General features: G+C 47.2%; 1 protein-coding gene across 5 annotated transcripts in view; it reads right to left on the bottom strand.

The window, feature by feature from the left end:
* The window catches only part of HIP1 (huntingtin interacting protein 1), a 208,830-nt gene that overhangs the window by 5,639 nt on the left and 187,238 nt on the right, over nt 1-15,953 (bottom strand). For all 5 annotated transcript variants that reach the window (XM_054496578.2, XM_054496579.2, XM_063668207.1 and 2 more), the window contains 10 exons: nt 15,663-15,770; nt 15,001-15,137; nt 10,501-10,611; nt 9,389-9,447; nt 8,557-8,650; nt 6,718-6,818; nt 6,324-6,429; nt 4,544-4,667; nt 3,611-3,672; nt 451-559 (listed from right to left, as the gene is read on the bottom strand). In XM_054496578.2, the coding sequence (XP_054352553.1) occupies nt 451-559; nt 3,611-3,672; nt 4,544-4,667; nt 6,324-6,429; nt 6,718-6,818; nt 8,557-8,650; nt 9,389-9,447; nt 10,501-10,611; nt 15,001-15,137; nt 15,663-15,770 (1,011 nt within the window). The remainder of the gene's footprint in view (nt 1-450; nt 560-3,610; nt 3,673-4,543; nt 4,668-6,323; nt 6,430-6,717; nt 6,819-8,556; nt 8,651-9,388; nt 9,448-10,500; nt 10,612-15,000; nt 15,138-15,662; nt 15,771-15,953) is intronic.

The following is a 15,953-nucleotide window of genomic DNA, read 5'->3' as shown; positions in this document are numbered from 1 at the left end:
CTAGCACCTGATCCCTTCTATCTTTTGGCAATTGCTGCCCTTCACTGGCTCTAGATAGTCAGAACCTTGTAATTCACTTGTCCCTGTCTGCCAGATCTCGACTGACCACTATTTATTCATTTTTCAACTCTCTGCTGACCAGAAACTAAATTCCCAGGGAGTTGGCAAGGCTAGCTGGGCTTGGGAGGGAATGGCAGTGAGTGAGTTATGATCAATGTTTAGGTCTTAAAAGGTGACAACAAAAGCTTCCAATTCACCATAATTTCACCCAAAGTTAGGCTTAAAGGTTATTTACAATGGAAGAGAAAACAGGTTCCATGAGGAGAGAAGAGAAGGAAGAAGCCACCGACCTGGTGGGTTCCCTGTTCTGTTCCATTCTAGGGGAAGGCCCTGGCCACACAGCTTCCCCTCCCTGCTGCAGGTTAGTGCCCGTCCTTGGAGTCAGCTTACCTTCTTCCCAGCCCTCAGCAACACCAGCAAGCTCGTAGTGCTTTTTCCGAAGCTCTCCCAGTTTTTGACGCTCCTTCTGCAATTCATTTTCTAGCTCTAGCACCCTAACCTGTAAGGGAAAGTAAGTGGGATTTTCTCTTGATCAGCTCTCAGAGATTTAATTTTTATTTATTTTTTTTATAGAGATGGGGTCTTGTTCTGCTGCCCAGGCTGGTAGTGAACTCCTGGCCTCAAGAGATCCTCCTGTCTTGGCCTCCCAAAGTGCTGAGATTACAGGCATGAAACACCATGCCCAGCCTACATCTATCTTATTTTGATTACTCCCTTTCTGCTGCATTGTGAATTCCTTTTCTTCCATATTATTCACCCTGTTTCCATACTTTATCCAGCCCTCGATTTCAATTCTCTTCTTTACTCTAATTTTTCCATTCTCCCATTCATTTATCTATCCCAGTAGCTCTTATGCTTTACTCACTGTGATCCTCTACTGGAAGTGAATGATGCTTTACAAATGCCTAAATGGTAGGTGGGCTTATCTTCTGTTCCTCTGATAAATCACTATCTAAAAACAACTCTAATGTTTAGCCTAACTGTATGGTAAGTACCAATCTAGTTGTAACCCTTCTTCAATCCCAGTTCCCTAGAAACCCAGGTAGGAAGCAAATATGATGGTTCTGATATCTTTCAGGTATTTGCGCAACTTAGGCTTATTACTGCTACAGGAAAAAGCCTGGAAAATCTTACTATAAAGGAAAGGGTGATCTTGTCTAGCTCTACTTCTCATTAATGTAATTTATTTTATTTCTTAATTCAAGGAATATTTGCTGGCCGGGCATGGTGGCTTATGCCTGTAATCCCAGCACTTTGGGAGGCCAACGTGGGTGGATCATCTGGGGTCAGGAGTTTGAGACTAGCCTGACCAACATGATGAAACCCCGTCTCTACTAAAAATATACAAATTAGCCAGGTGTGGTCATGCATGCCTGTAATCCCAGCTACTTGGGAAGCTGAGGCAGGAGGATTGCTTGCAACCAGGAGGCAGAGGTTGCAATGGAGCTGCGATCATGCCATTGCACTCCAGCCTGGGCAACAAGAGTGAAAAAAAAAAAAAAAGGAATATTTGCTGAGCACTGATCATGTACCCCAGACTGTTATAGGTGCTGCAGACACAGTGGTAAACAGACAAAGTCCCTGCTTACCTTGTAGAGGGAAGAGACAAACAAATGAAGAAGAAAGATCAGATTGTAAAGAAATGACACAGGGAGATAGGATAAAGCCTACAAATAGTCAGCCAAGTCTATTCTCAGAAAGTCATTTTTCAGCTTACATGGCCTTAAGAGCTCAGCTGTCTGGAAACCTGGAGAAGAATATTCCAGGCAGAAGAAACAGCCAGAGCAAAGGCTCTGGGTGGATCGCCCGAGGTCAGGAGTTTGAGACTAGCCTGGCCAACATGGTGAAACCCCGTCTCTACTAAAAATACAAAAATTAGCCAGGCATGATGGTGCGTGTCTGTAATCCCAGCTACTTCAGAGGCTGAGGCGGGAGAATCGCTACTTCAGAGGCTGAGGCGGGAGAATCGCTTGAACCTGGAAGGCGGAGGTTGCAGTGAACCAAGATCGTGCCCCTGTACTCACTCCAGCCTAGGCAACAGAGCAAGACTCGGTCTCAAAAAAAAAAAAAAAAAGAAGGAAAAATTAGCTGGGCATGGTGATGTGCACCTGTAGTCCCAGCTACTCAAGAGGCTGGGGTGGGAGGATCTGCCTGAGCCCAGGAGTTTGAGGCTGCAGTGAGCTGTGATCACACCACTGCACTCCATCCTGGGGAACAGAGCAAGGCCGTGACTCAAAAAAAGAAAAAAAAATGCTGAGTGACACATCTTGGAGTACCTTAACAATTCCAATTTGAAATTCACCCCAAGACTGATGACCAGTTATTCTAGAAAAACTATGTCAATTTTTTTTAAAGGATCTCGCTGATACATATTTTACATGGTATGACTTTATAGAACAACAGAGAGAAATAATGGCATTGCCTTTGATGAGTTAAAAGGATTTTCTCTTTTAAAACTAAAAGTCATATGCAAATAATTCATACCAGAAGTCTAAAACAGTGTTTATAGTAAGACTATTAAGTTTGTGGATACTAAGAGATCCTGGATAACATTTAGAGGAACATTAGTCCAAGACTAGTAGGCAAGAGTTAAGAGTTTGATCTTGGCTGGGCGTGGCGGCTCACGCCTGTAATCCCAGCCCTTTGGGAGGCTGAGGCAGTAGGGTTGTGTGAGGCCAGGAGTTGAGACCAGCCTGGGCAACATAGTGAGACCCCGTCTCTATCTTATTTAAAAAAAAAAAAAAGGGCCGGTAGCTCACGCCTGTAATCCCAGCACTTTGGAAGGCCCAGGTGGGCAGATCACAAGGTCAGGAGTTTGAGACCAGCCTGGCCAGCATGGTGAAACCTTATCTCTTTTACAAATAAAAAATTAAGGCCAGGTGCAGTGGCTCACACTTGTAATCCTAGCACTTTGGGAGGCCGAGGCAGGCAGATCACAAGGTCAGGAGATCGAGACCATCCTGGCTAACACAGTGAAACCCTGTCTCTACTAAAAATACAAAAAATTAGCCAGGCTTGGTGGTGGGCGCCTGTAGTCCCAGCTACTCGGAGAGGCTGAGGCAGGAGAATGGCGTGAACCTGGGAGAAGGAGCTTGCAGTGAGCCGAGATCACACCACTGCACTCCAGCCTGGGCGACAGAGTGAGACTCTGTCTCAAAAAAAAAAAAAAAAAAATTAGCTGGGTGTGGTGACGCACGTCTGTAATCCCAGCTACTTGGGAGGTTGAAGTAGAAGAATTGCTTGAACCTGGGAGGTGGAGAGTGCGGTTAGCTGAGATCATGCCACTGCACGCCAGCCTGGGTGACAGGACGAGACTCCGTCTCAAAAAAGAAAAAAACAAAACAAGACAAACAAAAAAAAAAACAAGGATTCTGATCTTCACTAATCACCTTCTCTACCTCCACTGTTTCTTCCAGCAAGATTTACATTCAGTCTTGGGTTAGTAGGTGCACCTGTGTTCATCTCCCTCTGGCTTTTCTCCATGGGAATAATACTCAGAGTCCATGTCTAGGCAATGGAGGCTATCTAGACTTACAGATGGAGCTCTCACCTGGGAATCCATCTCTTGGCGTTTGATCTGTGTCAGCGTCATGCTTGAGAAGTCCATGTTGTCTGCAAGGACGGAAACAAGAAGGTCTTATCAAATTCTAACCTGGCTGACTGGCACCTGAGAGGCAGCCAATGCCAACGCTCTGTGGAAACGCCTGGCTTGCCATTGGTCAACACTGCATGAAAGTAACTGAGGGGGCCGGACAACGCTGGCTCACTCCTGTAATCCTAGCTCTTTGGGAGGCTGAGGTGGGTGGATCACGAGGTCAGGAGTTTGAGACCAGCCTGGCCAACATGGTGAAACCCCGTCTTTACTAAAAATACAAAAATTAGCCGGGTGCAGTGGTGGGTGCCTGTAATTCCAGCTACTTGGGAGGCTGAGGCAGGAGAATCACTTGAACCCCGGAGGCGGAGGTTGCAGTGAGCCAAGATTGCGCCATTGCACTCCAGCCTGGGCGACAAGAGCAAGACTCCGTCTAAAAAAAGAAAAAAAAAAATGGCAGGGCGCGGTGGCTCACACCTATAATCCCAGCAAACTTTGGGAGGCCAAGGTGGGCAGATCACCTGAGGTGAGGAGTTCGAGACCAGCTTGGCTAACATGGTGAAACCCCGTCTCTACTAAAAATACAAAAATTAGCTGGGTGTGGTGGTGGGCGCCTGTAATCCTAGCTACTCGGGAGGCTGAGGCAGGAGAATCGTGTGAACCAGGCAGGTGGAGGTTGCAGTGAGCAGAGATCATACCACTGCACTCCAGCCTGGGTGACAGAGTGAGACCCTGTCTCAAAAACAGAAATAAAGAAAAAATAAAATAAAAAGATGAAAAATATGAAAGAATTTAGACACAGTCCTGTGGGATTTGGTTGGGATCACAGGAAAGGATGCAGAGAAGAGCTCAACAGGGTGGATAAGAAAAGGGTCCCTTTGGAAAGGCTACCTGTCTCTTCGATCTGTGATTTGCCGGAAATGGTTGAGGCCACAATGCCGGCAGTGGCCTGGTTCACTCCCCGAGAGGCCTGCTGCAGCTGGGCTAGGTTGGGGCTGTCCTTATCAGCTTTCACCTACCAGGACAAAGCAGATTTAGGTTCACACAACACCTAGAGCAACGAGGACTGAATCAGATAATTGCTCTGATGGTTCTTAGCAAAGATATGTGGGCCAAACAGCAATCACCAATCAGCTTCTCAAAATCTGCTGACTATAGTCAGCTCCTGACATATCTATCATATAAAAAGTTATTCCTGGCTTCTTTGCTTGGTGGCTCCCAAACTCTAAGCATTATCACTTATTTGGACAATGTGCCCAGTTGTGGAAACCAATTTGGGATGACAAGAAATAAGGACAAATAAAGAACACTCTGGGATACTGTGAAACTCTTAAAAGGATTTGGGGCACCAGCTTTACATGAGAATTAGTTGGGGGCATTGATGATATTGATTCAAAAAATAATTTTTTTTTAGACAGTTTGCTCTTGTTGCTCAGGCTGGAGTGCAATGGCATGATCTTGGCTCACTGCAACCTCCACCTCCCAGGTTCAAGCAATTCTCCTGCCTCAGCCCCCCAAGCAGCTGGGATTACAAGTGCCCGCCACCACACCCGGCTAATTTTTTATATTTTTAGTAGAAACTGGATTTCACCATGTTGGCCAGGCTGATCTTGAACTCCCGACCTCAGGCCTCCTAAAAGTGCTCGGATTACAGGAGTGAGCCATCATGCATGGCCTGATTCAAATTTGAACACTAATAAAGAGGGGTTGTAGAATCTCAGAGCCAAGCCAGGTAACCTGTTTATGATGCCAACCTATTCCTTATTCGAGTGTTTCTTGAATGCCAGGACTGCTAATCGGAAGTTGGCATTGCTAGGACTCTCTAAGACCACTTGTAACAGATGTGAGGAAAGCCACGAGGGACATGTGTGGTGCACTGGGTACAGACTGGGTACAGACGTTCCTTGTTGTCACATGAAAGGCCTCTAAGGCCAAGTGTGGTGGCTCACACCTGTAATTCCAGCACTTTGGGAGGCCGAGGCGGGTGGATCACGAGGTCAGGAGATCGAGGCTATCCTGGCTAACACGGTGAAACCCCATCTCCACTAAAAATACAAAAAATTAGCCAGGCGTGGTGGCAAGTGTCTGTAGTCCCAGCTACTCGGGAGGCTGAGGCAGGAGAATCACTTGAACCTGGGAGGCAGAGGTTGCAGTGAGCTGAGATCACGCCACTGCACTCCAGCCTGGGTGACAGAGCAAGGCTCTGTCTCAAAAAAAAAAAAAAAGCCTCTGTAAGAGGATGGTATGGGACCCTTAACAGGTGAATTTTTATTTGGAATTGAATCCACCTGAGCCCTGGATAAATCATCTGTTCTCAGGGCCAGTTCCATCCCATCATCCAAGTACTATCTAACCTAGCCAAGTACTCTCTAACTCCTAAGTAGTCTCTAACCTAGCCAAGTACCATCTAACCTAACCAAGTACTATCTAACCTAGACAAGTACTCTCTAACCTAGCCAAGTACCATCTAACCTAGCCAAGTACTCTCTAACCCCTTAGTACCCTTTAACCTAGCCAAGTACTGTCTAACCTAGCTAAGTGCCATCTAACCTAGCCAAGTACTCTCTAACTCAGCCAAGTACTGCCTAACACAGCCAAGTACTGTTTAACCTAGCCTAGTACTCTCTAACCAGGCCTTCCAGGGCCCTAGGAGGTCCAGCACAGGTCCTACCTTGGATGCAGCCACAAGCTGGGCCGTGCTAGCAGCAATTTCATGAGAACACACCATTAGCTCCTCAAATTTCCCTCTGCCTTGTACCACCAGATCAGCTGCATCCCTGATGGAAAACGACAAGAGGGACCAGGTTACGGGCAAACGAGCTGCAACTCCTCCACGATCCCACCTCCCGACCACCCCATCGCCCTTGGCTAAACAGGGAGGGGAGGCTGCCTGCCCTGTGTCCCCTGGGAGAGCCAGGCTCCCTTGTAAACTCGGTCCTATTGACTTCCTGATCAATAGTTTATTTCTAAGGGACAGATTTTTTTTTTCCCTCCTTAGCTATTGTTTGGAGTGGATCAATGGAAGGGGGGTCACGGGAGGAGCCTTGGTACCAATGGATACTTACACCATGACAGTTGCCCCCCAGCCCACAGCCTTGGAGGCTGAGATGAGTCCTTCTGTCCATCGAGAGTTCTTGGCATAAAACTCTTTAGGGGATGCTGTACCCTAGGGAAATAAAAAATAGTAATAGCCACCTTTTATTGAGCATGTACTATATGGCAGGTGCTTTTATACATATATTACCCCAAATCATCCTCATAGTAACTCTGAGACATAAGCATTAATATTCCCATTTTACAAAAAAGAAGAAGATTCAGAGACCAAAATGGCTTTTCTGGCTGGGTGCAGTGGCGCTCGCCTGTAATCCCAGCATTTTGGGAGGCTGAGGCAGGTGGATCACTTGAGGTAAGGAGTTCAAGACCAGCTTGGGCAACATGGTGAAACCCTGTCTCTATTAAAAATACAAAAATTAGCTGGGTGTGGTGGTGGGTGCCTGTAATCCCAGCTACTCAGGAGGCTGAGGCAGGACAATCACTTGAACCTAGGAGGCGGAGGTTGCAGTGAGCAGAGATCACGTCACTGCACTCTAGCCTGAGCAACAGAGCGAGATTCTGTCTCAAACAAAACAAAACAACAAAACCCTGGCTGGGCACGGTGGTTCACGCCTGTAATCCCAGCACTTTGCGAGGCCAAGGCGGGCAGATCACGAGGTCAAGAGATTGAGACCATCCTGTCTAACATGGTGAAACTCCGTCTCTAGTAAAAATACAAAAATTAGCTGGGCGTGGTATGTGCCTGTAGTCCCAGCTACTTGGGAGGCTGAGGCAGGAGAATCGCTTGAACCCAGGAGGCAGAGGTTGCACTGAGCCGAGATTGCACCACTGCATTCTAGCCTGGTGACAGAGCGAGACTCAGTCTCAAAAACAAACAAACAAACAAAAAACCCAAAACAACAAAACAACAAACAAAAAGACTTTTCCCAAGGTCATGCAGGAAATAAATGGAAGTAAATCTTGGGCTTTTCTGACTCCAAGGCCTGTAGCATTTCTACGATACCATGACATTTCTGTATTGTATATTTAAGAATAAATATTCTCATATGAATAAGTTATGATCTGAAAAGAGTCTAGCCACTCTCTGCGATTTGCCAAAAAAAGGAGACTACATTAAAAAAAATATATTTCTACTTGGATTTGAAAAATGTTTTTATGCTTTGGAAGTGTCTGATAGTCTGAGAATCTGCAGATAATCCTTGTCCATTCCATCTTTCTATTTTAGAAACAGAAAACATCAGCTCTCAGGAAGATAAAAGGCACCAGCAAAGCAGGCCTGGCTGCTTGCTTTATGGCACTGTTCTCAGGTTCATTAACCCCTCCCTGGACTTACGACTCCCAAGCTGCGGCGGCATATGGGGAAATGAGAAAAAAACAAGATGATGATAATCCCAGCAAAGGTATGAGACCACGAAGTGGTGTGTTGATAAGAGGCTGGCAGCAGAGTCTATTTGTAAGGGCAAGTTGACTCTGCTGTTGGAAACAGACAAGGCCGAGCTCCCCGTGAAAAGTCAGTCTCAAGTTGGCATTCTGGATCTGCTTCGTTTGCAAAGGTCCTCATGTCCCCCTCAGAGTACCCAGGTTTGCGATGTAAGCGGGGCTCCCACAGCAAGTTCCAACAATGTCTGCCTGTGTGAAGGGAGCTAGAGTTGGGACACACGCCTGGCCACCCTCTGGGGAAGTCCTGGAGCTCTGACTTCTCCCCAGGACCTCTGCTGATGTCTACAAGAGTGGCAGCTCTGTGCTCAGGTGGACACACAGAGTAAGATGGCAGCATCACAGAGTCCGGTGGAGCGGGAGTCTGTCACCAATGCCTCCTCTTCCTGCCCAGGGCCCACACCCACGCTCACCCTGCCGCTCTCCACAATCTCTCTCTGGAGGTCCTTAGAGGCCACGATGAGCACCTGAATAGCTTGCATGAGGTTGGTACAGCAACCAAGGATCCTGCCAAACAAACGAACAAACAAGTCAGGGATACACTGAGACCAAGATCCAAGATCAAGGAGCACGACGTTTCTCTTCCCCACTCCTAGTCAAAGGCAAGCTTGGAATGGGAAAGGGAGGTAAGAAGGGTGCTGAGATTGCTGGAACATTCTATGGGGAGGCACCGAAGGAGAGGCTGGGGAGTGAGAGAGATCTAATTGTGGGTCTCCATCACAAGGAATAGTGAAGTTGTGAGTCCTAGGGCTTCTTCTTCTTTTTTGAGATAGAGTCTTGCTCTGTCGCCCAGGCTAGAGTGCAGAGGCACGATCTTGGCTCACTGCAACCTCCATCTCCCGGGTTCAAGTGATTCTCCTGCCTCAGCCTCCCAAGTAGCTGGGATTACATGCATGCACCACCATGCCTGGCTAATTTTTGTATTTTTAGTAAAGACGATTTTTCATCACATTGGGCAGGCTGGTCTCGAACTCCTGACCTCAGGTGATCCTCCCTCCTCAGCCTCCCAAAGTGCTGGGATTACAGGCACGAGCCACTGCACCAGCCCGGGGTTTCTTTTCTTCTATAGTGAAACAGCAATATTGCTGTCGTCATTAATACTGTCATTAATGATTACATCAACTCAGCCCTTCCCCATGGCTGCTACTGCTCTCCTCTAATTCCCTAATAAGTATGCAAAGTATAGCCCAATGCCAGGAAGATGGATCCTGCTCCCCTAGGTCCCACTGTGCTGCTCAGACCAACCTTTCATTCACCTCCAATTTGACTCCTGTGTCTCCTGCTCGGGATTTGCTGAGCATCTCCTGTTAAAAAGAAGCATGGTTTCTAAATGTGCCTTGAATATTAAGGATCCACTAATGTCCTACTATACTTTCAGTCCAACATCGTGTGGTAGCTGGGAAACCTGAATCTGGAAGTCCCCAAGTCCCTGCCCACATCCTTGAGAGAGTCAGAAAAAGAATCCAGACTCTAATCTATTCAGGGAGACTGCAGCTGCAGCAGGCTGTCTCTATGATCCATGTATTTTTTTTTTTTTTTGAGACGGAGTCTCACTCTGTCACCGAGGCTGGAGTGCAGCAGTGCAATCTCGGCTTACTGCAACCTCCGCCTCCTGGGTTCAAGCGATTCTCCTGCCTCAGCCTCCCGAGTGGCTGGGATTACAGGCACGCGCCACCATGCCCAGCTAATTTTTGTATGTTTAGTAGAGACCGGGTTTCACCATGTTGTCCAGGCTGGTCGCAAACTCCTGACCTCACGATCTGCCTACCTTGGCCTCCCAAAGTGCTGGGAATACAGGCGTGAGCCACCACGCCGGGCCAGAACCCAGGATGTTCTGATACCAAAGTATCTGATTCTTGAGGAAACTGATCACCTTCTCTCATGAGGACCTTCTCATTTTCTATCACTCAGAAAAACTAGCGAGTTCAGATTTTTTTTTTTTTTACAATTTAAAAACATTTTTACAGACAGGGTCTCACTCTTTCACCCAGGCTAGGGTGCAGTGGTGCAATCATGGCTCACTGTAGCCTCTAATTCCTGGGCTCAAGTGATCCTCCTGCAGCCTCGGGAGTAGCTGGGACTATAAGCATGCACCACCACGCCCAGCTAATTATTTTATTTTTTGTAGAGATAGGGTCTTGCTATGATGTCCAGGCTGGTCTCAAACTCCTGGACTCAAGTGATCCTCCCAAGGTGCTGGGGTTACAGGCATGAGCCACTGTGCCTGGAAAATTCTGGTTTCTGTCTTAGGGGGTCGCCATGGCCTTAATCAACGACTGTGACATGTCTAATGAGCAGTGTTGCAGAAGGGCAGCTGCAAAGGCATCGTTTCAGGAGATCTTACAGGAACCTCCTACCTCTATTCTGGCCGTGGCGGTTTCAATAGCAGCTGAAGTGGCCGCCATCTCCTTGTCCACCAGGTCCCCCAGCTCCTCCTGCTTGATGTCCAGGCCCCTGGGCAGAAGCTCCTGTGAACACATCACAAAGGCTGAACTGACCCTGGGGCCTCCTCTCTCTTCTCCTCTGCCATCTGTAACCCTTACAAGATGGCAGAGGCAAGAGGCCACCCAGTGAACACCTTCTGCAAGCCACGGGGTTGTGGGGGGCTCTTTCGCAGACCCCATCTTATCCTCTCTGTGACACAAACTCTGGAACCCTCATGCTCCTCCTCACTCAGGATCCACCTCCTTCCAGAATGCCATCACTGCCTCCCCCTGCAAGGCCATTCCGCCACCACTAAGACTCCAGTCCCTTAGTTGTGCAGTGTCAATTGTACTAGTTTTTACAATTTTTTCTTTTTCTTTTCTTTCTTTTTTTTTGAGACAGAGTCTCAATCTGTTGCCCAGGCTGGATGGAGTACAGTGGCACAGTCTTGGCTCACTGCAGCCTCCGCCTCCCAGGCTCAAGGGATTATCCTGCCTCAGCCTCCCAAGTAGCTGGGATTGCAGGTTTGCGCCACCACGCCCGGCTAATTTTCATATTTTTAGTAGAGATAGGTTTCACTATTTTGCCCAGGCTGGTCTTGAACTCCTGACCTCAGGTAATCCTCCTGCTTCGGCATCCCAAAGCGCTGGGATTACAGGTGTAAGCAACCATGCCTGGCCCTAATTTTTTATTTTTTTGAGACAGAGTCTTGCTCTGTCATCAGAGATGGAGTGCAGTGGCATGATCATAGCTCACTGCAGCCTCGACCTTCCATGCTCAAGCAGTCCTCCCACCTCTACCACCAGAGTAGCTGGGAGTACAGGGGTGCACCACCAACCCCGGCTAATTGTTTTTTTTCTTAATAGAGATGGGGTCTCACTATGTTGCCCAGGCTGGTCTTGAATTCCTGGGCTCAAGTGATCCTCCTATCTTGGCCTCCCAATGTGCTGGGATTGAGTTACTACACCTGGCCTACAACTTTTTCAAATACAGATGATATCTTCCACTTTGACCCTGACTTAACTTTGCTTCCACAGCGATCATATGAGGCGGGTCTTATTTCTACTGTGCAGATAGGAAACCAGGGATCAGAGGTAGAACGTCTTGACCACAGTTATGCTAACAAATGGCAGGGCAGGGATTTGAACTAAGGTCTGACAAACAGCAAAGCCTATGATTTTTAAAACATGATGTGTTGTACATACTAAGGTATAAAATATATATGAATGGTTCAAAGGATAAGAATAAAGACGCATGTTATCCACCACCCAACTTAAAACTTAAGGAATGCCGTAAGAAACATCAATACGTTTGGAATCCTATTTGTACTTGTATGTGCCCTAGTTCTATCTCCCTTCCTCCCTGCCTTCTATCCCAAGAGACACAGACTTCAAGAGAGTGGTTGTCGTGTCTTATTTTATTTTTATTTTTTAAAGACAAAAAATAGAAGCCTGTTACCCGGGCTAGAGTGCAGTGGTGCGATCATAGCTCACTGCAGCCTCCCACTCCTGGGTTCAAGTGATCCTCCCGCCTCAGCCTCCTGAGTAGCCGGGACAACAGGCACACACCACTAGGCTCTGCTAACTTTTAAACTTTTTTGTAGAGTCAGAGTCTTGCTTTGTAGCCCAGGCTGTATCAAACTCCTGGCCTCAAGTGATCCTCCCGCTCCGGCCTCCCAAAGTGCTGGGATTTTCAGACATGTGCCACTATGCCTGGCCTGTCTTATTATTATTATTTTTTAACTCCATATAGATGCATCCCTATTAAGTTTGAATGTTTGAGTCTTTATATAAAAGGAATCCTACTGTATATATTTTTCCATGACTTGATTTTTCACTCAACATTCTATGTGTGAGATTCATCCTAATACCTAGTAATTCTGATTCTATGTATATACTCTAGAGAAACTGACATGTGTGCATGTATGATCATAGGGGCAAATTAATAACAACCCAAACTGGAAATAACCCAAATGCCCATCACCAAGAGAACAGACAGATGAATTAAACGATATTCACACAACAGATAATGAGAGAGCAGTGAAAATGAATTTATCTTCTTGGATTAATCTCACAGAATGTGGAGTGAAAAAGCAAATTGTAGAAGAATATATTCAGTAGGATTCCATTGACCTGTAGTCTATATCATGTAAAACTAACTCTATTATTTAGGGAGGCAAAGATGAAGATGATAATTTTTTTTTTTTTTTTTTTTTTTTTTTTTTTTTTTTTTTGAGGCAGTGTCTCACTCTGTCGCCCAGGCTGGAGTGCAGTGGTGCAATCTCGGCTCACTGCAGCCTCCGCCTCCCAGGCTCAAAGGATTATCCTGCCTCAGCCTCTCAAGTAGCTGGGATTACAAAATTAGCCAGCACACCTGGCTAATTTTGTATTTTTAATAGAGATGGAGTTTCACTATGCTGGCCAGGCTGGTCTCGAACTCCTGGCCTCAAGTGATCTGCCCACCTCAGCCTCCCAAAGTGCTGGGATTACAGGCGTGAGCCACCACACCTGGCCCTGATCTTTTTATTTTTTCTTTTTAGAGACAGGGTCTTACTCTGTCACCCAGGCTGGAGTACAGTGGTACGATCACGGTTCACTGCAGTCTTGAGCTCCTAGGCTTAGGTGATCCTCCTGCCTCAGCCCGCTGAGTAGCTGGGACCACAAGTGCTCACCATCACACCTGGCCAGTTTTTAAATTTGTTGTAGAGACAGGGCGCCACTAAGTTGCCCAGGCTGGTCTCAAATTCCTGGCCTCAATTGATCCACCCACCTTGGCTGGATGTGGTCTTTTTATTCTTTTTATTATCTTCTTCTGGAACTCCCATTAGACACTCTATCCTCACGGCTTTTATTTTTTATTTGTTTATTTTTTGAGCGGAGTTCCGCTCTTGTTGCCCAGGCTGGAGTGCAAAGGCACGATCTCAGCTCACTGCAACCTCAGCCTCTCAGGTTCAAGTGATTCTCCTGCCTCAGCTTCCTAAGTAGCTGGGATTACAGGCGCCCACCATCACGCCTGGCTAATTTTTTGTATTTTTAGTAGAGATGGGGTTTCGCCATGTTGGCCAGGTTGGTCTCGAACTCCTGACCTCAGGTGATCCACCTGCCTCGGCCTCCCAAAATGCTGGGATCACAGGCGTGAGCCACCGCGCCTGGCCCTATTCTCTTATCTTAACCAATATATTCCAATTCATAACACTGGGGAAAAAATGAAAAAAAATTGTACTGCATAGAAATGGTTTTCTTATTTTTCTTTCCCATAGAGTCCATGTCTTCTCTGTCCCTATATATACTTAACCCAATTTCTGGTATACAGGACATATTTATTTATTTATAGGAGAGGCAGGGTCTCACTCTGTTGCCTAGGCTGGAGTGCAGTGGCACAATCATAGCTCACTGTGGCCTCCAAATCCTGGGCTCAAGTGATCCTCCTGCCTCAGCCTCCCGAGTAGCTGGGACTACAGGTACATGACATCATGCCTGTCTAATTTTTAAAAAATTTTTATTTTGTAGAGACAGGGTCTCACTATGTTGCCTAGGCTGATATCGAACTCCTGGCCTCAAGTGATCCTCCTGCCTTGGCCTCCCAAAGTGCAGGGATTACAGGTGTGAGCCACCATGCTCGGCCACTACATCTTTAGTAAATGAATGAACACAGTGTTATTTCCATTTTGGGTATTACCTGCCCATCTAGATAAAAATCCTCGGAGACAGGGGAGCTGCCTATACTTCTGATATTGCCTAGTGTAATGATGACAACATAGTAGATTCTCAGCTAACAGCCAGTGAATTAAATATAGCTGGAAAGTCCTTCAGGAGGTTTTCCCTTTTTAAATTTTTTTTTTTTTTTTATTTTTAAAGAGACAGGGTCTCATTTTGTTGCCTAGGCCTGTCTCAAACTTCTGGGATCAAGTGATCCTATTTTTTTTTTTTTTTTTTTTTGAGATAGATCTCGCTCTTATGCTCAGGCTGGAGTGCAATGGCATGATCTCAGCTCACTGCAACCTCCGCTTCCCGGGTTCAAGCAATTCTCCTGCCTCGGCTTCCCAGTACCTGGGATTATAGGCATGCACCACCATGCTGGGCTGATTTTTGTATTTTTAGTAGAGACAGGGTTTCATCCTCTTGGCCAGGCTGGTCTCTAACTCTTGACCTCAAGTGATCTGCCCACCTCAGCCTCCCAAAGTGCTGGGATTACAGGCGTGAGCCATCACGTCTAGCCTCAAGTGATCCTTCTGACTCGGCCTCCCAAAGTGCTGGGATTACAGGCATAAATCACTGCACCCGGCCAGATTTTCCAATTTTAACAATTTCTTTCTAGAATCAAGTTGTCAGTGCAGAAAGAACTAGCTCAGAACATCACCGATTCCCTGGCTATTCACCAGCATGCACACCCAGAAGAATAACAACGCTCCTCAATGATACTACTACAAGTACCTCGCCGATGGCCTTGATCTTGCTCAGGCAGTTCCTCATGGCTGTGCTGTCAGCATTCTCAAGGCTTCCCTCTTCCTCCAGGGAGGCCAGATAGGCGAGGGTTTCCCTGCCATACTGCTTACAGGCCTCGGTCAGTGCTGGAGATACAAGGCAATAGACACTTTTTTTTTTTGAGATGGAGTCTCGCTCTTGTTGCCCAGGCTGGAGTGCAGTGGCGCAATCTCGACTCACTGCAAACTCCGCCTCCTGAGTTCAAGCGATTCTCTTGCCTCAGCCTCCCGAGTAGCTGGGATTACGGGTGCGCCACCATGCCCGGCTAATTTTTGTATTTTTAGTAGAGACGGGGTTTCACCATGTTGGCCAGGCTGGTCTCAAACTCCTGACCTCAGGTGATCTGCCCGCCTCGTCCTCCCAAAGTGTTACGGCGATTACAGGCATGAACCATTGCATCCGGCCCATCATTTTTGTATCTTTAGTAGACATGGGGTTTCGCCATGTTGGCCAGGCTGTTCTTGAACTCCCAACCTCAAGTGATCCACCCGCCTCAGCCTCCCAAAGTGCTGGGGTTACAGGCATGAGCCACTGCGCCTGGCCCAACAGAGACTTTTAAAAGCCCCCTGCTCCCCTGGTCCATGAACAGCCCCTCATGCCCTGGTACTCACAGTCGGCAGGCTCAGGTGGGGCTCTGAGGCAGGTGGTGGCACCATGAGCAATGGCATCGCTGGTCAAGTGGGCCAGCAGGGTTATGGAATGGAGAAGTCCACTGATGTCTGCCAGGATTGGAAAGAGAAGTTTCTCAGGTCTGGTTGATGGTGTCACTTTCATATCCTCTCCTCCCCTGTTTTATGAGTTGCCTACACGCCTTTCTTGATGCAGAGGGACCTGTCACTATCCCCGCATTCAGGTGCTTCTGAACCCTGTCCGGCCATCACTAGCCGACAGAGACTGTCCTT

Source organism: Pongo pygmaeus, chromosome 6 (genome assembly GCF_028885625.2).
Source record: "Pongo pygmaeus isolate AG05252 chromosome 6, NHGRI_mPonPyg2-v2.0_pri, whole genome shotgun sequence".
NCBI classification, from domain to species: Eukaryota; Metazoa; Chordata; class Mammalia; order Primates; family Hominidae; genus Pongo; species Pongo pygmaeus.
This window is presented reverse-complemented; position numbering and strand designations above follow the sequence as displayed.